Genomic DNA, 22,354 nt, shown 5'->3' with positions numbered 1-22,354 from the left:
CAAAATCGGATAATAAATGTGGCTTTTATGGGCCTAAGACCCTAAATCGGAGGATCGGTCTATATGGGGGCTATATCAAGATATAGTCCGATATAGCCCATCTTCGAACTTAACCTGCTTATGGACAAAAAAAGAATCTGTGCAAAATTTCAGCTCAATATCTCAATTTTAAAAGACTGTAGCGTGATTTCTGTCTAGATCGTCTTAGATTTTTGCGCTGATCAAGAATATATACACTTTATAGGGTCGGAGATGGATATTTCGATGTGTTGCAAACGGAATGACAAAATGAATATACCCCCATCCTTCGGTGGTGGGTATAAAAAAGTAAATATAAATAAGCTTCAGTTAGTGTCAGCAATAGTTCCTGAATGGAAAAAAACAAATTTTTTTAAGTTATAATTTATAATTTGAGTTTTATCTATGTGGAAAAATTCCATTTGCTGGGCCCAACATGATGTGATCCATACAACCAAACAAGCAATAATGAACAACACACATATTAGCCAGGGCAAAATTTACATAACTCTCAGAAAGGGTACTTGGGAGAGACTCTCGAAGGTTGGATGCATACAGCTGTACTAAAAGGATGCAGAGATCATGCAGATGGTCTTTTTATACCCACCACCGAAGGATGGTGTTATATTTATTTTGTCATTCCATTTGTAACACATAGAAATATCCATTCCTGACCCTATAAAGTACATATATTCTTGATCAGCGTAAAAATCGAAGACGATCTAGACATGTCCGTCCGTCTGTCCGTCTGTCTGTTGAAATCACGCCACAGTCTTTAAAAATAGAGATATTGAGCTGAAATTTTGTACAGGTTCTTTTTTTTTGTCCATAAGCAGGTCAAGTTCGAAGATGGGCACTATCGGACTATATCTTGATATAGCCCCCATATAGACCGATCCACCGATTTAGGGTCTTAGGCCCATAAAAGCCACATTTATTATCCGATTTTGATGAAATTTGGGACAGTGAGTTGCGTTAAGCCCTTCAACATCCTTCGTCAATTTGGCCCAGATCGGTTCAGATTTGGATATAGCTGTCATATAGACCGATCCTCCGATTTAGGGTCTTAGGCCCATAAAAGCCACATTTATTATCCGATTTTGCTGAAATTTGGGACAGTGAGTTGTGTTAGGTCCTTCAACATCCTTGTTCAATTTGGCCCTGATCGGATCAGATTTGGATATAGCTGCCATATAGACCGATCCGCCGATTTAGGGTCTTAGGCCCATAAAAGCCAAATTTATGATCCGATTTTGCTGAAATTTGAGACAGTGAGTTGTATTAAGCCCTTCGACATATTCCTTTAATTTGGCTCTGATCGGTCCAGATTTGGATATAGCTGCCATATAGACCGATCCTCCGGTTTAGAGTCTTAGGCCCATAAAAGCCACATTTATTATCCGATTTTGCTGAAATTTGGGACATTGAGTTGTCATAACCTCTTCGACTTATTTGTTTAATTTGGCCCAGATCGGTTCAGATTTGGATATAGCTGCCATATAGACCTATCCTCCGATTTAGGGTCTTAGGCCCATAAAAGCCACATATATTATCCGATTTTGCTGAAATTTGGGACAGTGAGTTGTGTTAGGTCCTTCAACATCCTTGTTCAATTTGGCCCTGATCGGATCAGATTTGGATATAGCTGCCATATAGGCCAACCCATTGATTTAAGGTCTTAGGCCCATAAAACCCACATTTATACTCCGATTTTGCCGAAATTTGGGACAGTGAGTTGTGTAAGGCCCTTCGACATCCTTCTGCAATTTGGGTCAGATCGCTCCAGATTTGGATATAGCTGCCATATAGACCGATATCTCGATTTAAAGTCTTGGGCCCAAAAAAGGCACATTTATAATCGGATTTAACTGAACTTTGACACAGTGACTTATGTTAGGCTTTTCAAAACACACTATGCGGTCACCATGGAATCGGTGCATACACAAGTGGGTATATCGAATAGATCTTTGGTTCCCGCCCTGCTATTCCTGCCATTGTCTTCATATCAAATATAAGACTCGAAGCCATTTACTTAACTTGAACCAAAGTGAACTCTGGCTAAACTAAAATTGACAAAGGGTTATCCATTGAACCTAAACCCCAAACAATTCCACTTGACCTACATCACTAACAATTATTAATACCCCATTAGATAAGCTCTCCAAAAACCAAGAAATTCCATGAAATTTTCATACATTTAGTTAACCCACATACCATCTCTTATGGCTATTTAACATTTAATTTAACAATGATATCTTTATGGCTCTTTGATCGTATATCACATGCCCAATACATTTGCAATTTGAATGCTTTGAACTTTTACTCTTGCTTTTAAACTGTAGACCTCAATAAAGCAAACGAATGAAAACATGCACGTGCCCTGACAGAAACTTCCGTTTAAATTTTGTAGTATATCCGGCCCACACATACATAAATAAAGAAAAACCTAAAAGAAAATAGATCCCAAGGATCATCTTTTGACAAAGCTAAACACGTAGACATCATCATTAAATTGATTGGCAGTATGGGGCCATTGCTTATCGATGGGGCATTTTGTGGAAAAATAGACAAAAAGGATTTCAAAGCTAAGAAAAAACAAAACAAACTAAACCAAACTTCTAAAATATCATAACTTTCGTATAAATTTCTATGCTTTAAGACAATATGTGTGCCTCTTCCTATAGACAGATAAAAGAAATAACATCAGCCATATTCTATTTGGTATTACCTTTCCCTCTTCAAGGCCTTTGATGGAAATATGATGAAAGAAAAAAATACAAAATATAATCTAATACAAATCTAAATGTTGTATAATAAAACCAGCATGTATGGCAAGAGGTTGCCAGCACTCTATTGCCATTGGTGTTGATGATGTATTCGAGCTGTTGAGGATCCACGAGGTTGTCATACAAATACTTTTTGACATACTTTTGTGTAGGGCATGCTATGTTCTTGAACATAGAAAAAAAGGGAAAACGAAAGGATGTGATGCATATTGCAGGGTGTAATGAAATTTGGAAAAGAAAAATAAAGAACGAAATGAGATTAAATATGGCCAAGCAGAAATTTGGATAGTTACCTCCTTGAATGTATGTCATAACTTGTATAGTCTAGGTTATGTTAAATGAGGATGATGCTTAAAAAACTTTGTTGTCCTAACGTCTGCCCAAGGAAACACATGGTCCATTGTTATTCGTCAAGTCTTCGATCAAGAAGACTTCACATCGTTCAAGGATGCCAAATGTTTAAAACAACTAAAAACCATTCAGGAAGGGCAAATATCGGTATATGAAAGCTATATCTAAATCTGAATTGAAGAGCCGCAACTCATTGTCCCAAATTTCGGCGAAATCGGACAATAAATGCGCCTTTTATTTGCCCATGACATTAAATCGAGAGATCCGTCTATATGGCAACTATATCTAAATCTGAACCGATCTGGACCAATTTACAGAAGGATGTCGAAGGGCCTAACATAACTCACTGTACCAAATTTTGGCTAAATTGCACAATAAATGCGGCTTTTGTGGGCCCAAGACCTTAAATCGAGAGATCGGTCTTCATGGCAGCTATGTCCAAATTTTGACCGATCTGGGCCAAATTACAGAAAGTTGTTGAAGAGCCCAACGCAACTCACTGTCCCAAATTTCGGCGAAATCGGACAATAAATGCACGTTTTATGGGCCCAAAACCTTAAATCGAGAGATCGGTCTATATGGCAGCTATATTCAAATCCAAACTGATATGCGCCAAATTGAAGATGGACGTCGAAGGGCTTAACACAACTCACCGTAACAAATTATGGCTAAATCAGACAATAAATGCGCCTTTTATAGGCCCAAAATCTTAAATTGAGAAATCAGTGTATATGGCAGCTATATCCAAATCTGGACCGATTTTGGATAGGGCCCAAAACCTTAAATCGAGAGATCGGTCTATATGGCAGCTAAATCCAAATCTTGATCGATTTGGGTCAAATTGAAGAAGGACATCGAAAGGCCTAATACAACTCACTCTACCATATTTCAGCAAAATCGGATAATAAATGTGAATTTAATGGGCCTAAGACCCTAAATCGGCGTATCGGATATAGCCTACCTTCAAATTTAACCTGCTTTTGGGCAAAGTAAAGAATCTGTGCGAAGTTTCAGCTCCAAATCTCCACTTTTAAAGACCTTCTGTCCGTATCTCCATTTTTAAAGACCTGTAGCGTTATTTCCACAGACAGACGGACAGTGGGACGGACGGTCAAACGGACAGCAGACGTACGGATAACCAGACGGACATGGCTAGATTATCTTTGAATTTTACGATGATCAAGAACATATATATTTTATAGGGTCGGAAATTGATATTTCGATGGGTTATACCCCCATCCTTCGGTGGTGGGTATAAAAAGTAAACTCGAAAAAGAAATTTTTATGTGAGGAATTCCGTGCTACTTACAAAATCCTTAATTGGTTTCCATACCACTGCCCCAAGTTGGTTCATATTTGGTATCGTGTCAACACCTAAGTACCGGTGTCTGTTAGCCACGAAAGCCGGGCAATGACATAGGAAAAGTTCCAACGTCTCATCATCTTCCCCGCATGCCCTACACATGCTATCACTTTCCGCACCGATTTTACATAAGTGAGTTCGAAGTCCTATGTGTCCTGTTGTGACACTAAAATCTATGACCTCCTTCTTACTTTCTTTCAGTTATAGCGATCCGGATCACCCCATTGAATATTCGCCGTCCTACCGACTGTTTCGCTGTTCCACAGTGTAACGATTGTCCCCCACACCCTTAAATCGAAATGCGCGACCCGAAAGTCTTCGGGTTAACCAAGTTTATCGACGGCAGTTCTCGGACTTTCACTGCCAAAGCATCTGCCTTTTCATTCCCCCTCACTCCGGTATAGCCCGGCTCTCAAACGATGCGGATTGTGCCATCCTCAGAGAAGGCATTAATTTCCTTCTTACACTGCAAGACTGTTCGTGACCTTACCGTCCTGGTTGTTATTGCCCTTATGGCCATTTTACTGTCCGTAAAGATGTTCACACTCGACGTCTTCGCGTTAGCACCACACCACTTCACGCATTCCGTGTTCGCCCGTATCTCCGCCTGCAGGACCATATTATGGTCAGGCAGTCTATAACAGATCTCAGACCCTAGGTTCTCAATGTAGACCCCCAAGCCCACTCTGCCACCTAGCTTTGATCCATCCCTGTAACATGATCTTCCAGATGGAAATACTAGGGTTCCGTTAAACCAAGACTGTTCCTCTGGCAGCAATCTTGGCCTCAAGTGTAGTCTCAGGTATCCAATCGGAAACCTCTTCCATTCCTTTCAGCTTTCCTATCGTCGCCTCGATTATACCGCGATGGTACGAGCTGCTCCCATCTTCAATCCATTTTCCCATCGCCTTAAGTCTCATAGCCGCAGAGGCTGTTTCACATTTAATTTGTATGCCAATGGGTCGGATATCTGGAATAGTCTCCAGTGGCCTAGTGGACGTGGGTCCTTATCGCTCAGCCTTTGCCAAGACAATATGCTCTCTGAACTTGTTGAATGGCCCTAACGTTGCACTTTTTCTCCATAGCAGTCCACCATACTAAGGCGTATGTTAGTATTGGTCGAATCACGCTACTGTGGAGCCAGTGGACTTTCCTCGGCTTCAGGCCCAATTTCAAGTCCGTCTGCATATTGCCCAACATCTCTGAGCATTCTCAGTACGCTCCTGAATGTGACACTTCCACTAAAGTTTCCTATCCAAGATTACTCCTAAGTATTTGACCTTGTCAGATATCGAAATCGTTTTATTGAGGAAACGTGCTGCGTCAAAATTCGGCCCGGCGGAAGCGCGCTTTTATTTGTTTTAGGTCATGATGCTAAGTTAAAAAAAAACAAGAAGTCAAGATCCAGATCGGTTTACATGGCAGCTATATCAGGTTATGAACCGATTTGAACCTTATTTGGCACAGCTGTTTGATATCATAACAAAATACTTCGTGCAAAATTTCATTCAAATCGGATTAGAACTGCGCCCTCTAGTGGCTCAAAAAATCAAGACCCAAGATCGGTTTATATGGCAGCTATATCAGGTTATGGACCTATTTGAAACATACTTGACACAGTTGTTGGAAGTCATAACGAAACACGGTCGTGCAAAATTTCATCCCCCATCGTATGGTGGAGGGTATGGCAAAGAATTTTCCAAAAAATAATGATTAGACAGTCATCCGTGAAGTAAAATAAGAGAACAAAATCTGCAATGGATGGTCATGTCCATTAGTAAATAGGAAATTAAATTTAATGATAATACATTTATTTAAAAGTTTTGGTTCTTTGGCTCGTTTTCATGGCTAAAATCCTACGAATATGGAAGAATCTTAAATTTAGGGCCAATTTTTTTTTTTCAGTGTACATTCGTTATACTACAGAATTCCGTCTGATGACCTATACACTTGTCCTGCTGTCGCAAGTTCATAACTATATCGACAGGATTGAAGAAGATTTTCAATACCTTCCCCATCGACATATTGGAAGCATACGCTTCCCAACCCTTTTCGAAAATAGGCCTCAACGGGCAGTATATTCAGCGTCGCTTCCAATCCTGTGTGTCTCAAAGATTCTATTAATTCGACGCAGGTAAAACCTTTGCACCTCTTCGCACTTTTAGTTACGAATCCTTCTCGCAACTGCCTTCAACCATACCAGTGTTCAATTTGTCAGAACTGGTATCACAATGGCTGTGTCCATCCATTATATCATCTTCGGGTTAACTCACCAATACTTACCGACCATGCTTCTAGGGGAGTAGATGATTAGCAGTGCCTTTTGGATTTTTAACATCGTATTTTTTATACAGGACAGTATCGATGAGTGTAGAGTGATGCTTTACTACATCGCACAGTGGGATAGAATCTTTTTTTTCGTTTCTAAGTAGAAAATCTGCCATTTAAGAATAGATAGAGATAACTCTCTTCGAAATACCGATGTGACAAATTCCAGGCCTATTAGGAGGCTCCCGGATCATCTAGGGCCTTCATATGTTGCATATGATCTCGTTAACACCTCAGCTCCAGCCATTCAAAATTTTTCAATTTGACGTTCCAAAGAATCGGCGAGAATGCTTCTCCTTGAGGCGTTTCACTTTTCGCCTGCCCTCTGACTACACTTTAATAATCCTACCGCATAGCCTATTAGACGTTCACTGGGTCGTTTGGTCGAAATCGAATCAGATTAAGACATAGCTTCCAAACATATGTCCGTCAAATTTTGGGTAATTTGCAATAATGTTGTCATTTGTCAACCGTAGTTATCAACATTTTATACGGATTGTTTAATAACCCATCTGCAAATATCCACCGAGGTCCATCAAAATGGGTTCAGAACTAGATATAGCTCCCACGTTTTACTCATAGGGTAGGTGTCGGCACCATCCGACTTTTGCCTTACTGTTTTTATACCCTCCACCATAAGATGGGGGGTATACTAATATCGTCATTCTGTTTGTAACTACTCGAAATATTCGTCTGAGACCCCATAAAGTATATATATTCTTGATCGTCGCGACATTTTATGTCGATCTAGCCATGTCCGTCTGTCAGTCCGTCAGTCTGTCCGTCCGTCCGTCTGTCCGTCCGTCTGTCTGTCGAAAGCACGCTAACTTCCGAAGGAGTAAAGCTAGCCTCTTGAAATTTTGCACAAATACTTCTTATTAGTGTAGGTAGGTTGGTATTGTAAATGGGCCATATCGGTTTATGTTTTGATATAGCTGCCATATAAACCGATCTTGGGTCTTGACTTCTTGAGCCTCTAGAGTGCGCAATTCTTATCCGATTGGAATGAAATTTTGCACGACTTGTTTTCTTATGATATCCAACAACTGTGTCAAGTATGGTTCAAATCGGTCCATAACCTGATATAGCTGTCATATAAACCGATCTTGGGTCTTGACTTCTTGAGCCTCTAGAGTGCGCAATTCTTATCCGATTGGAATGAAATTTTGCACGACGTGTTTTGTTATGATATCCAACAACTGTGTCAAGTATGGTTCAAATGGGTCCATAACCTGATATAGCTGCCATATAAACAGATCTGGGATCTTGACTTCTTGAGTCTCTAGAGGTCGCAATTATTATCCGATTTGCCTGAAATTATGTACTACGGATCCTCTCATGACCATCAACATACGTGTTTATTATGATCTGAATCGGTCTATAGCCCGATACAGCTCCCATATAAATCGATCTCTCTATTTTACTTCTTGAGCCCCCAAAGGGCCCAATTCTTATTCGAATTGGCTGACATTTTACACAGGTCTCCAACATGTAATAATATAATAATAGCAGAGCAAATCTTTTCTTATATCCTTTTTTGCCTAAGAAGAGATGCCGGGGAAGAACTCGGCAAATGCGATCTATGGTGGAGGGTATGTAAGATTCGGCCAGGCCGAACTTAGCACGCTTTTACTTGTTTTTTAGTTTTTTCGATTTTATCCCACTGTCGATCGGTTTGATTGGGGACTATATCCAGATCTAAGCCGTTATGATCCATTTGCAATCCCCAAAAACCTAAGTCAATAAGAAGCAACTGTGCAAAACTGGCGACCAGGTTTTCGTGTTCGAGTGCTATCGTGATTTCGACAGACGGGGGAACGGACGGACCGACATAGCTAAAATCACCGACATAGTCGAGACGCAGATCAATATTTCGAGGTGTAACAAACGGAATAACTAGATTAGAACATTTTTGTACATATTTAGTAGATTGAAATCTGATGGTGGGTTCCCAAAATTCGGTTCTGCCGAACTTCTCACGTTTCTACCTGTTACTTGAAATATTGACAAAACTGCCCTCTATAGGGCGCACCTACGTTTGCAATGATATTTAGCGTGTAGATGTGGGTTGACTCCAGGAACAAGAATCGAAAGTTCGTTTCTGGGGCAAAGGCCCCTGTGGCACCCAAGGGGATCCAAGGGCCTTTAGCCAAAAAACTGACTTCTGATTCGTGTTACTGGGATCAAAATTAGGTGGGGTGCAACAAATGAAAGAAATCGGGGGGTGCGCATTATAAAGTGCAGTTTTTCTGAAATTTGTTCAATACCATATTCTTCATTACAACCTCATATCGCTAACACCCATTTGCAATCAACACTCGTAGCAATACAAAATTTATGCGCTCTTCCACTAGCTCCTGCTCCCTTTCACACTCTCAAAGGCAGTGAAGAGGTATTTTATTGCTTCAAGGAGAATACTCTACACTCCCACTAAGAAAATAGTAATACGCTCTTGTCATAGACATCGTGCTTGTGTAAAAAAACAGTCAAATGCAATCATATTTTGTTTTATGAAAAGTCTATTTTCTCTCCGCTACTACTTACAGCTGACAACTGACATATGTACATATGTATGATGTTCGTCGGAATGATTTTTTTAGAAGAAACAGAACTGATGACTCCCTCTACTCAATTGAACGTCAATGGTAATATTTTTGTTTGTCTCGCGCTTGATGCCGTTGCTCCTCAGTTATGTCAGTGTTAGCTGTGTCTTTTTTTATAGAATTGCTTGATGGCTTGTTTGAGCATCGTTGGATTGTCAAAGAAGTGATGAAATATGAGTGACATTAATACGATTCAAATAACTGTCAATCATTTTATTAGATTTACGCTTTTCAAGAAGCTTACCTGGGGATGACATGAATGTGGAAGAGATAGGGGTGTTATAGGGGCAAGAGGCTTTAAAGTTAGGATACGCGTGTGGAAAAGAAAGTCAAAACTTTTAAAATAGATGAACATTTTTCTATTTTTGTTTCGAACATAGATAATAATAAAATTTTTCGATTTTAAACAATTTTATCAAAGAGGAATTTAATTTTTATGCAATTAGGTTATGTAAGTTGGAGGGTACACGACTAGTAACCTCGGTTACTAGCCGCTTCTATCGGAGACCTTAGGGACTTTTAGTTCACCCTAGAGGAAAGTAGAAATGAAGAAGAAGGAGGAAAAATAGTTCAACATATGTCACAGATCGATGAAAGCCAGCAATAAGAACAGAAAACGAAAGTAAACACTTTTTTTTATCATACTCACTTCGAGATTTTGATGCAGTCAGCCAATTGTGAAGTTGTTTTGTCGAACGCTGAGGTAAGTTCAGTAGTCTCCAGGGTCAACTTTAAGACCCACAAACCTTAAGTGATATCACAAGTTAATTAGAATCGAGGATTGGCAATAAGGAGACTTTATTGGTGTAATTCAATGTTAAAATATACTTGTTGTTGTTGTGGCAGTGTGTTGTACACTGAGGCGGCAGCCCTTGCCGATGAAGAACTTCATAGGATCAATCCGGTACATACAACTGGCTGCCATGGGGTTGTTAATGGGGTTGTATGACAATGTGGCGAAGGGTGAGTCGAAGACGATAACCTTATCCTCTTCTACTCTTGCTTACAAGAGTTCGGTTGTAGAAGCGTTTCCTGGATGATGGTTGAGTTTCAGGGTGTTAACTTGGGCTCGGCTGGTTTAGTCTCGGTGGCGAAGCCTCCTTGTTGGAGCTTTTGGTCGTTACGGTTGCCGACGACAGTCGATTTATAGTTGATAGGGATCTATCGGTCGGCGTTGGTGGAAGGCGTTAGGTGTTGGTGAGGGCAATGAATGGTGTCTATGATAGATAACGGGCACCTTGTCTCATCTGAGATGACTTCCAAACCGTCGTCTTCAGTTCTGGGTTCGGGGCTGGCGGAAGCGCTCATGGCGGTTTTCTGGTTCAGTGGTAGGGAAAGGCAAGTGTGATCCGTACCTATAAAGACACAACTTTATACTTAGGATTTTAGATTTCACTGCTACAAGGTCTACGTGTTCGAAAGATTTCTAGCAGGGGGAGTGTGTATAGGAACAACAGGCTTTCTACGTCCGGCTATGCTATCTAACGATGCGAACGGATAGCGGATGCGAACGAGACGCGAATGCAAGCTAAGTGCGGATGTGAACGAATCGCGGAGGCGAACTAGGTGCGGATGCGAACAAAGCGCGGATGCAAGCTAAGTGTGGATGCGAGCTAGACAGGGATGTGAACGAGTCGCGGATGTGGGCTAGGCGCTGATAAGAACGAATTGCGGATGCGAGCAAACCGCGGATGCAAGCTAAGTGCGGTTGGGAACGAATCGTGGATGCGAACTAGGTGCGTGTGCAAGCTAAACGGTGATGTGAACGCGTCGCAGATGCGTGTTAGGCGCTGATGAGAACGATTCGCGGATGCGAGCTAGACGGAGATGTGAGTGAGTCGAGGATGCGAGCTAGGAGCTGATGAGAACGAATCGCGGATGCAAGCTAAGTGCGGATGCGAACGAGGTGCGGATGCGAACAAATCGCGGATGCAAGGTAAGTGCGGATGCAAACGAGTCGCGGATGCGAGCTAGACAGGGATGTGAACGAGTCGCCGATGCGAGCTAGACGCTGATAAGAACGAATCGCGAATGCAAGCAAACCGCGGATGCAAGCTAAGTGCGGTTGGGAACGAATCGTGGATGCGAACTTGGTGCGGGTGCAAGCTCAACGTTGATGTGAACGCGTCGCGGATGCGAGCTAGGCGCTGATGAGAATAAAGAGCGGATGTGTTAGGCGCGGATGCATGATAGGTGCTGATGCGAACGAATGGCGGATGCAAGCTAAGTGCGGATGCGAACAAATCGCGGATGCAAGGTAAGTGCGGATGCAAACGAGTCACGGATGCGAGCTAGACAGGGATGTAAACGAGTCACGAATCGCAGATGCGAGAAAACCGCGGATGCAAGTTGAGTGCGGTTGGAAACGAATCACTGATGCGAACTAGATGCAGGTGCAAGCTAAGTGTGGTCGCTAACGAGTCGCGGATGCGGGCTAGGTGCGGATGAGAACGAGTCGCGGATGCAAGCTAGACGGGGATGTGAACAAGTCGCGGAAGCGTGCTAGGCGCTGATGCGAACGAGTCGCGGATTCGAGCTAGGTGCGGATGAGAACGAGTCGCGGATTCGAGCTAGACAGGAATGTGAACAAGTCGCGGATGCGAGCTAGACGCTGATGAAAACGAATCGCGGATTTGAGCTATACGGGGATGTGAACGAGTCGGGGATGCGTGACAGGCGCTGATAAGAACGAATCGCCGATGTGAGCTAGGCGCGGATGCGAAAGAGTTGTGGATGCGAGCTAAACGCGAAAGCAAGATAGGCGATGATGCGATCGAATCGCAGATGCAAGCTAAGTGCTGATACGATCGAATCCCGCAAATAAACTAGGTGCGGATGCAAGCTAAGTGCGGATGCGAACGAATCGCTGGGCAAACACCTGGAACTGTGTTAAGACAAGTGGTTTCAATTGCTGACACTGCCACTTATCTACTTTGGCAAGTCTGAGAGTTCACCGCGATAGCAGCAAAGACCCACCTTAAGAGCATTAACGAAAACACATTGAATGAGAGTTATCCCCAGCATTGGAACAAAACAAATAATGAAATAAACGCCCAATGTCACACCAACACTTAATGGTCTGTCTCCACATTGATTGTTTGCACAACTCATTAGCAGGGTTAAGACAAGCCAAGTATGTGTATCGAGTCAGCATGAAGTATTCGGGGAGTAGTCACAGGCACATGCGAGGCAGGTTTGTGGCCGAGAAATAAATAAATCGTATATATCGGCAGAACAAATCGAATAGTATGCACGAAGCATGTACGATTGATAGAACCAGTCGAAAGAAGACGATAAATGTAAGTAGCGTGGAATGAAGACTCAAGATTAACAACAGGGCTAAGACCCTGTAGGGAATCCAGGCTCGGACAGTTGTTTTCGTCCAATATCCTGAGTTTTCTTCTCAGAATTGCTGGGCTGTGACACAACAGGCGCTCGTCCGTCTTCAACTTCTCCTCGTCACGGCACATCCTGCAGAAGTCTGCCTCTCCTTACACCAAGGGCGACGTCAAATATCTGATATTACAATGACCAGTCAGGACTTAGACTTAGCAGTCTTGCTTTCTCAGCCCCAGGATAAGCGAGTCCGGTTTCGCGAAATTCTCGTTGACAGGACTTTTGACACCCCATAACCTGTAGCACCAGCTAACGCCTTGTTCGCTAAGTCATCGTAGAAGGTGTCCACACTAATAAGAAGCTTGCACAGTGGAAGTCTCACTGATTCCATAACAAGATCTACGGCAATCAGCGATCCATTCCTGGCTAGCTCTTCTGCCGCCATGTTCCCCGCCACACCTTGATGGCCTGGGACCCAGCAAAGCGTGATAGCCTTTCCCATTTTTCGAAGCAACGCTTTGCATCTTCTATCCAGTTTCGAACTCACGCGGCCTGAGGTAAGAGCCCTCTGCGCCGCCTCACATTCCACATATACCGTAACGGTCTGATGGCTCCGACGCTTCCACAACAACATCGTCTCCAGTACCTTAAGAATCGCGAAGGCCTCAATCAGCGATACATTCCTCGCCATCTCCTCTACAGCTTCGTTTCCCGCCACACCTTCATGGCCTGAGCCCCAGTACAGCCTGATAGTTTCGCCCATGGTTCGAAAAAGATGTTTGCATCTAATCAGTTTCAACCTCACGCGGACCAACGCCAAAGCCTTCAGCGCCGCCTGACTTTAAATGTATGTCGTGATGGTCTGATCAGGCAGCTCCTATATCGTCTTCACTGCCTTCAGGATCAGAATCCCTGATTCCAAGGAATTCAATAAAGACTCCTGCTCCAGTGCCGCCATCCAATTAAGATTCATCCGTGTATACATTGTGTCCCGGGATGGGCGCGGTGCTTCCAACCTAAAGATCCCATTCCACGATAACGACTTGCAAGCCATCAACAAGGAAGGACTTCTCTGGTATATAATCAGTGCCCCCATCCAATTTAGACTCATCCGTGTATACAGAGTGTCTCGGGAAGGGCGGGGTGCCCCCAACCCAGAGATCCCATTTCGGGAAAACAACTTCCAAGCTGTTAACCTGGTATATAACCTGTCGTGCCGCATACCATTTCCCTGCAGAACAGATGAATGACCTGAGTTAAAGGAGCGCCATGTACCTAACTCCCTCAGTCTAGTGGCGATCTTAGTTGCCATTCGCTCATCATATAGGTGCAAAGGCATAAGATCGAGAATGGCATTTAGCGCCTCTTTCGGGGCACATCGTCTTGCCCGAGAGATAAGCACTGCAGCGGTACCTTGTAACTTCTCGATCGTCCTGCGAAGGGCACACTTGTCCAGAGTTTAAAGCCACACCAGATAACTGAAGGTGAGAATTGGCCGAACGACCGCCCAAAAAATCCAGAGCACCGTCCCCGGCCTAAGGCCCCAACTCCTTACTATAGAGTTACCACAGGAGTACAGCGGGTTCAGTCTCTTTTTGACCCGTTTTGTTTATGGAAACAGGCATAAGGATTCTAAAATGCCTCCTCTCCTTTTTGCGTGCCTTGTGCCTTATCTCTATAACATGGAACCCACGGTTTATCCACCTGTTCTTAACACATCCTTTACCCACCCGGCCCAAATGGCCCATCCCTTACAAGTTTAAGTATTGAATGAGTGTGTTGGACTGTTTGTAGGCGTAAAGATCTAGTGCAATAAAGCCCAAATATAAAATGAAATAAAAACCAAAATATGGGGCTTTATTTCATAATGAAATAAGACCCCAACAGTAACGGTGAAATAAGGCCGCAAGGAAATGAAAAAACACCATAAACTAAAATGAAGTAGGACCCCAAAAATTGGGGCATAATGTCTGGCAAATGTTTCGAAAGGTGATGTTCCCTCGGAGTTATTTTAAACACTTTTTAAACAAAACAAAGCCCCAAAAATTAGCTTTGGGCCCCAAAATTTGGGCCATAAAGTCTGACAAATATTTCGAAATGTAATGTTCTCTCGATGTTATTTTAAACACTTGTTAAACAAAATAAAGTCCCAAAAATTTGGTTTGGGGCTTTGTTTCATATACAAATTTGGGGTCTTATGTCAGATGATATTAGGCCCCAATTTTTTAAAACTAAATTAATCCCTGAAAAACAAAATAAAGCCCCAAATATTGTTGTTTTTGTCTTATGTATAAAAGTTTGGGGCCTTATTTAATTTCCCGTTGAGGGCTTTATTGCATTTGGTCCTTATATCGGCCTGTTTGTTAAGTCAAGTTTTGATAGTATTTTCTCTAAAGAAAAAAATTTGAAATAATTTTCCCTGAGGGCAAAATTGCAATGAAAGTTTCTGTAAATACATTTTTTTTCAATTTTGTCTCCAAAGATATTTCAACTGAGTTTTGACTTCAAAGTAACATTTATTTAAATTTTGACATTGGAAAAAATTCTTTGAAAATGTTGTCCTTAAATACAACGTTTTTCTCAACTACTTTATCAAAATTTGACAATTGATTTATTTTTGAAGACCGAAATTGGAAAATTGTTTTCGTAGATTTTTTTTTTTTAATTTTCACTCATACACTGGCTCCTTCGCTTTCCCTTCTATAAAAAATTTCAGCCCAAATACTTACCAAGGCAACTGATATTGAATTTTTATTAAAATAAACACAAATGCTGAAAACTGACGACAGCTGACGGAAACTCTAAGAATAAATTACATTTTATTGTTTTCATTGCATTCTGTTACCCTCCCCTTTCCCTCTTCATCACTCTCCCTCTCTCTCGTTTCCTTTAAGGCCAATTCAACATCCGTAGCAACATCAGAGCAGCACATAGCCTTGATGGGTAGTGACAATATTTTTTAATTTATATTTCAACTTTAAATAGGTTTTCAACGGCAATCTTAAAACATTGTCTATCCACATTGTAGTGCAGCAGACAAGTGCTGAAACTTCTTTTTCTTCTGCTAGGTAATCACAAGGACATGTGGTCCTGTAAATTGGATAATGCATTACCATTGTTTTTTGGTGAGAGGAGAGAAGAAGAGAGAGACAAGGCTTTTATTTAATAAGGAAATTCACCTAAAGCCATTTGCCAAGCCTCAAGGCAGCCATAGTGAGGTAGGCTTCTTCGTCGAGCTTGTTGTTGTTCTGGTGGCAACAATGCAACAAGGAGTCGAGTTTTTTCCTCAGCTACTGTCTCTCCATGATGTATGGTAGGCTGGGAGCTGAGGTTGTGGCTGAAGCTGCAATTGCCATATTAACACACCCTTATGGCGGTGTGTATGTTGGAGTTGATATGGAGAAAAGTTTTCTGCTGCAACAAAAGAACATTTCGTTTTTTTTCCTTTTTCCATTTTTCCTGCTAAAACAATGAAGAAAAGGCAAAAACGCCAAAGGATTTGGTGGAATCCTTGCGAACTTTGTCTATCACAGTTTTCACCTACTTAACACCTTTCGCCAAAGAATAAGAAATGGAAAAAATAGCTTCATTTTCGCTTTTTAAATTTATCCCCAATTCATACAGAAAGCATGTAGCTGCCACATTGTGTTTTCCACATCCTTCTCGAATAGGTGGCTCTGCAGCGTAAGGTGAAATACCAGCTAAAATTTAAATGCAATCTTAAACTGTTTGGTTTCCATCCAAAAGCCACCATCATTACCAACACAACGTTAAGAAGCAAATGTCGGTGTATTGGTGCAAATATTTTTTTTTTTATTTCTATTTAAGCTTAAACTACAGATAAGTCTTGACTTTATCATGGCATTGAAGATAGCGGCAAGTAGAAGTCTTTGACTGTTGAAACCTCAGACAGGCAGCACGTAACTGTTGAAAGGACACGCAACCAGAGGAGTAAAACAAAAAAACTCAAATGCCATTGCTGTTGTTTTTGTTTTTGGTGCTATTTTCTCTTTTAGTCTCTTTGGATTTTTTTTTTTTTTTGCTTCCTGACGTTGTCTGTTACTTTTATATGCTGACTCCGGCGAAGCTGCGGTTTAAAGTAGTCTGTTGAAATGGCTTTGGTTTTGCTTCAGGTGGAAACACCGATTAACAAAAATTTCAATTAAACAAATAAACTATTAAATTTACAGATGGACCGTTTCATATGGGGGACACTACATCTACACTACATAAGGTTTTCCACCACTAAGATGAAGCTATCCATAATGCGGAAAAAGTTATCCACAATGCGGATAAAGTTATCACAATGCGGATCCACGATGTGGATAAAGTTATCCACGATACGTATAAAATTATCTACAATGTGGATAATGTAACCCACGATGCGGATAAAGTTATCCACGATGCGGAAAAAAAACACTCACGATGCGGATAAAGTTATCCACAATGTGGATGAAGTCATCCAAAATGCGGATAAAGTTTTCAACAATGCGAAAAACTTTATCCACAATGTGTATTTTGTTATCCATGATGTGGATAAAAATTTCGACGATGTGGATAAAGTTCTATACGATGCGGATAAAGTTCTCCACGATGCGGATAAGGTATATGAACTTATCCACAACTTGAATAAATTTATCCACAGCGTGTATGAACTTATTCATATAGGGGATAAACTTTCCCACAATGTGGACAAACCCCGTCGGGGAAAAACTTCTTTACTTTGGGGATAAACTTATCCACAACGTGGATTTACTTATCCACAAAGTAGATAAACCTATCTTCAAGAAATATACCATGAATAAACTTACCCATAACGCTGTTTAACTAATCCACAACGTGGATTAACTTATCCATAATGTGGATAATCTTATCAACAACGTGGATAAACTTATTCATAACGTTAATAAACTAATCTTCAAGGTATATTAACTTATCTTAGAGTTATATAAACTTATCCGCAATGTGGATTAAGTTATCCACATTAACGTGGATAAACGTACCCACAAAGTGTATGAACTTATCCACAATGTGGATAAGCTTATCCAAATCGTGAATTAACTAATCCAAAACGTGGATAAGCTTATCCAAAACGTGAATTATCTTATCCACAACGTGGTTTAACTTATCTATAACGTGGATTAACTTATCCATAACGTGGACAAACTAACCCACAACGTGGATGAACTTATTCACAACGTTGTTTAACTTACCCACAACGTGGTTAAACTTATCCACAACGTGGATAAACTTATCCGTAATGTGGATAAATTGTTTCACAAAATTAATAAACTTACCCACAGCATGGACGAACTTATTTATAAAGGGGATAAGCTTTTCCACAACGTGGATAAATCTCTTCAAATCGTGGACAAATCTGTCAGGGAAAAATTTTTTACTTGGGGGATAAGTTTATACACAACGTGGATTAACTTATCCACTTCGGGGATAAACTTATCCATTTCGGGGATAAACTGAGCCACTTCGGGGATAAACTTATCCACTTCAGCGATAAACTTATCCACGTTGGGGGTAAACTTCTTCACTTCGGGGATAAACTTATCCACAGAGTTGATCAACTTTTCATGTCGGGGATAGGGTTATTCATTTGTGGATAAACTTATCCACCTTGGGGATAGACTTTTCCACATTGTGGATAAACTTATTTATGTAGATTATTTATTCTCCTTGTTAGTAGTCTTATACAAATTATAGATAAATTTGCTATAAAAATAAGATATAAAATATTTATTTGTATACCCTCCACCATACGATAAGGGGGTATTTTAATTTCGTCAGTCTGTTTGTAACTTCTCGAAATATACATCAAGACCACATAAAGTATATATATTCTTGATCGTCATGACATTTTAAATCGATCTAGCCATGTCCGTCCGTCTGTCAGTCGAAAGCTCGCTAACTTTTGAAGAAGTAAAGCTATGTAAGTGGGTCCATGTTTTGATACAGCTGCCATATAAACCGATCTTGGATCTTGACTTCATGAGCTACTGGAGGGCACAATTCTCAGTCATGACTTACTGTTGCAAATATGGTTCAAATCGATCCATAACCTGATATAGCTGCCATATAAACTGATTTGGTATCTTGACTTCTTGAGCCTCTAGAGGGCGCAATTATTATCCGATTTGGCTTAAGTTTCTCCCATGACCTTCAACATACATGTCAAATATGGTCTCAATCGGTCTATAGCCTGACACAGTTCCCATATAAACCAATCTCTCTCTCCTAGATTAAATTCAATTATGGTCCGAAATGGACCATTCGGCCCGGCCGAACTTAGCACGCTTTTACTAAACAATAAAATATTTCGATTATCCAGTTCCTTGCAGACCAGTGTAAAAATGCGATTATCTTTCAAAATATAAGTTGGAACCCAAAAAAAGATAAAAAAAATCCTCACTCCCACTCACATCGTAAAACTTAATAAAGCGTTTGAAATTTATACATACGTTCACACAATAAAACGTGTTATATAAGTATCCATCAATTGCTATAACCAGAGTTGGAAAATGAAAGAAACAGTCCGGGTATATCTAGCGAAAGGTAAACTTAAAGAGGAAATAACATCATACGAGTGAAAGGTGTGAAAATTGTCTTAATGTTGTTTTCATTTCGTTTGAATGACATCCCCTAAAATAAACTTCACCAAAAGTAAAAGAAACAAAGCCAGAGAAAAAAAGGAATTTATAGAAATTTTATAAAACCTTGTAGACCTCTTAAGGGTGGGGGCAAATAAAAACTTAAAGCAAATTTTCCCTATACTACACTTTTTATTTGTACTTTTATAAGCCTTCTTAGCTTAACAAATCTCTTCAAATAAAACTTAATCCCTCAAAAATTGATATGCGTCTACGTGCTTTAAGGTTTTATTGAAAATTTGGAATTTGGAAAAAAAAATATTTTAGCAGCATCATAAAAAGACCGTTAGACCCATACCATAACAGCAATACACACCAACACATTTTATATTTGCAAGCTTGTGTCATGAAACCGCAACTATTTGCTTAGCCTTTGGGCTATATTCCTTGTTTCTTGGCAACCAACATCAATAAGTCCTTCCCCACCCCCACTTACTTGGAATCTGGTCTGGTGTCTGTCCGCCCGTCTCTCTGTCTGTCTGATTGCGTGTGATGGTTATTTTATGGCATACTTTCTTAACTTTTATGAATGTTTAAGTAAGTGTTTTATGTTTCTGCTTGTGCTCTATAACTATTGCTGTCTCTTTCACACTCTCCTTACAGCTTCATTGGCCTTGTCACCATCCGTTTCCTTGGCTGCTGCTTTTAGTTCGCTATTGGAGCCATTCGATTTTGTATTAAGTGGGCAATATGCTTTTACTGCGTCTTCATAACTTTATTTTAGTCCATTAAGTTTAGTTACTTTTGGGTCAGATATCACAAATTGTGAAGTCTTAATAAAACCAAATGGGCAGAAAAACAAATGAAAAGAAGTTTCCTTTTGCAACAGATGTCATACTTAAGTTTGTTTACCAAAAATTAGATAAGAGTTTTGAAATCAAAACTGCATTCAAGCAGCCAGATTCCTAGCCACCAAATTCTTCGGGGTTTTAGGTGCAATTTAGCTTTGGTCCAAAAAGATGTGGCAAATTGAGGTTTTCCACATCGTGAATAAAAGTTATACATATCGTGGATAAATGTTATCCACATAGCTTATAACTATAAACATTGCGGATAAAAACTATCCCCATTGAGAAAAATGTTATCCATATTATGAATAAATGTCACCCACAAGGCGGATACACGTTATCCACATGGTTGATCGAAGTTATCCACATAGTTGATGAAATCCGCGATCTGGATAAGCTTCGTCCATAATGTGAATGACAACAATACATGATGTCGATGATGTGGATAAATTTTATCATTGATGTGGACAACAGTTACCAAAGATGTGGATAACAATTATCCACGATGTGGATAACAATTATCCACGATGTGGATAAAATTAATTACGATGTAGATAAAAATTATCCCCGATGTGGATAGCAAATATCCACGATGTGGATAAAAATATTCACGATGTGAATAATATTTTTCCACGATGTGGATAACAATCATGCACAATGTAGATAATAACTATCCACGATGTGGATAGCAATTATCAACGATTTAGATAAAACTTGTCCACTATGTGGACAACAATTATCCACGATGTGGATAGCAACTATCCACGATGTGGATGACAATTATCCACGATGTGGATATCAATTATCCACGAATTGGATAACAATAATCCACTAAACGGATTACAATTATCCACAATGTGGATAACATTATCCACGATGTGGATAACAATTATCCACAATGTGGATAACAATTATCCACGAATTGGATTACGATAATCCACTAAACGGACAACAATTATCAACTTTGTGAATAATAATTATCCAATTATGGATAATTGTTATCCACATCGTGGATAATTGTTATCCACATCGTGGATAATTGTTATCCACATAGTGAATAATTATTATCCACATCGTGGTTAATTGTTATCCACTTGGTGGATAATTATTATCAACATCGTAAATAACTTATATGCATATCGTGGATATTTGTTATCCACATCGTGCATAATTGTTATCCACTTCGTTGAAAATTGTTATCCACATCGTGGATAATTGTTATCCACATCGTCGACAATTGTTATCTGCAGCATGGATAATATATAAACACATTACGGATAATTGTTATCCACGCAGTGAATAATTATTATCCACATCGTGGATAATTGTTGCCCATAACGTGGATAATTGTTATCCACATCGTTGACAATTGTTATCTGCAGGATGGATAATATTTAAACACATTGCGGATAATTATTATCCACATAGTGAATAATTATTATCCACATCGTGGTTAATTACTATCCACATCGTGGTTAATTGTTTTCCACATGGTGAATAATTTATATCCACATCGTGGATAATTTGTATCCAGATCACGGTTAATTGTTATTCACATCGTAGATAAATATTATCCACGTCGTAGATAATTGTTACCCACATAGTGGATAGTGTTATCCAAATGAAGGATAATTATTATCCACATCGTGGATAATTTGTATCCACATCGTGGATAATTTTTACACTCATCGTGGATAATTGTTATCCACATCGTGGATAATTGTTATCCACATCGTCGACAATTGTTATCTGCATCATGGATAATATTTAAACACGTCACGGATTATTGTTACCCAAACAAATATTGCCCATGAACATTCCACTATGGAAAAGGGGCAAACTTCTCACATATCAATGTGTGCAGTCGGATTCAAGTTTAAGCTCAATAAAAAGGTGCCTCTTTTTATAGCCATGTCCGAACGGCGGACCGCAGTGCAAAACCTCTTTGGAGAGAAGTTTTTACATGGCATAGTTTCTCATGTAGGCCTTTCGATATACGGGCTGAGTGTGGTTCACCTGCGACTTTATTTAGATATAGCTTCATAGCAGACCTTCTACTAAGTAAAGGCCTTGAGCCATAACGGGTTCATTTATAGTCCGATTTCGCTGAAATTTGAGGCAG

At 40.3% G+C, this 22,354-nt stretch overlaps 1 protein-coding gene across 1 annotated transcript in view; it reads right to left on the bottom strand.

Moving 5' to 3' along the window:
* Nucleotides 1–13,548, bottom strand: part of LOC106081113 (uncharacterized) — a 285,863-nt gene extending 272,315 nt beyond the window's left edge. The window contains exon 1 of the mRNA XM_059365759.1: nucleotides 13,333–13,548. Coding sequence (XP_059221742.1) covers nucleotides 13,333–13,548 — 216 coding nt within the window. The remainder of the gene's footprint in view (nucleotides 1–13,332) is intronic.
* Between the last annotated feature and the right edge of the window lie 8,806 nt (nucleotides 13,549–22,354).

The sequence above is a fragment of the Stomoxys calcitrans genome, chromosome 3 (genome assembly GCF_963082655.1).
Source record: "Stomoxys calcitrans chromosome 3, idStoCalc2.1, whole genome shotgun sequence".
Taxonomy (NCBI): Eukaryota; Metazoa; Arthropoda; class Insecta; order Diptera; family Muscidae; genus Stomoxys; species Stomoxys calcitrans.
Note: the sequence above shows the minus strand (reverse complement) of the source record. Positions and strands in the feature narration are given on the sequence as shown.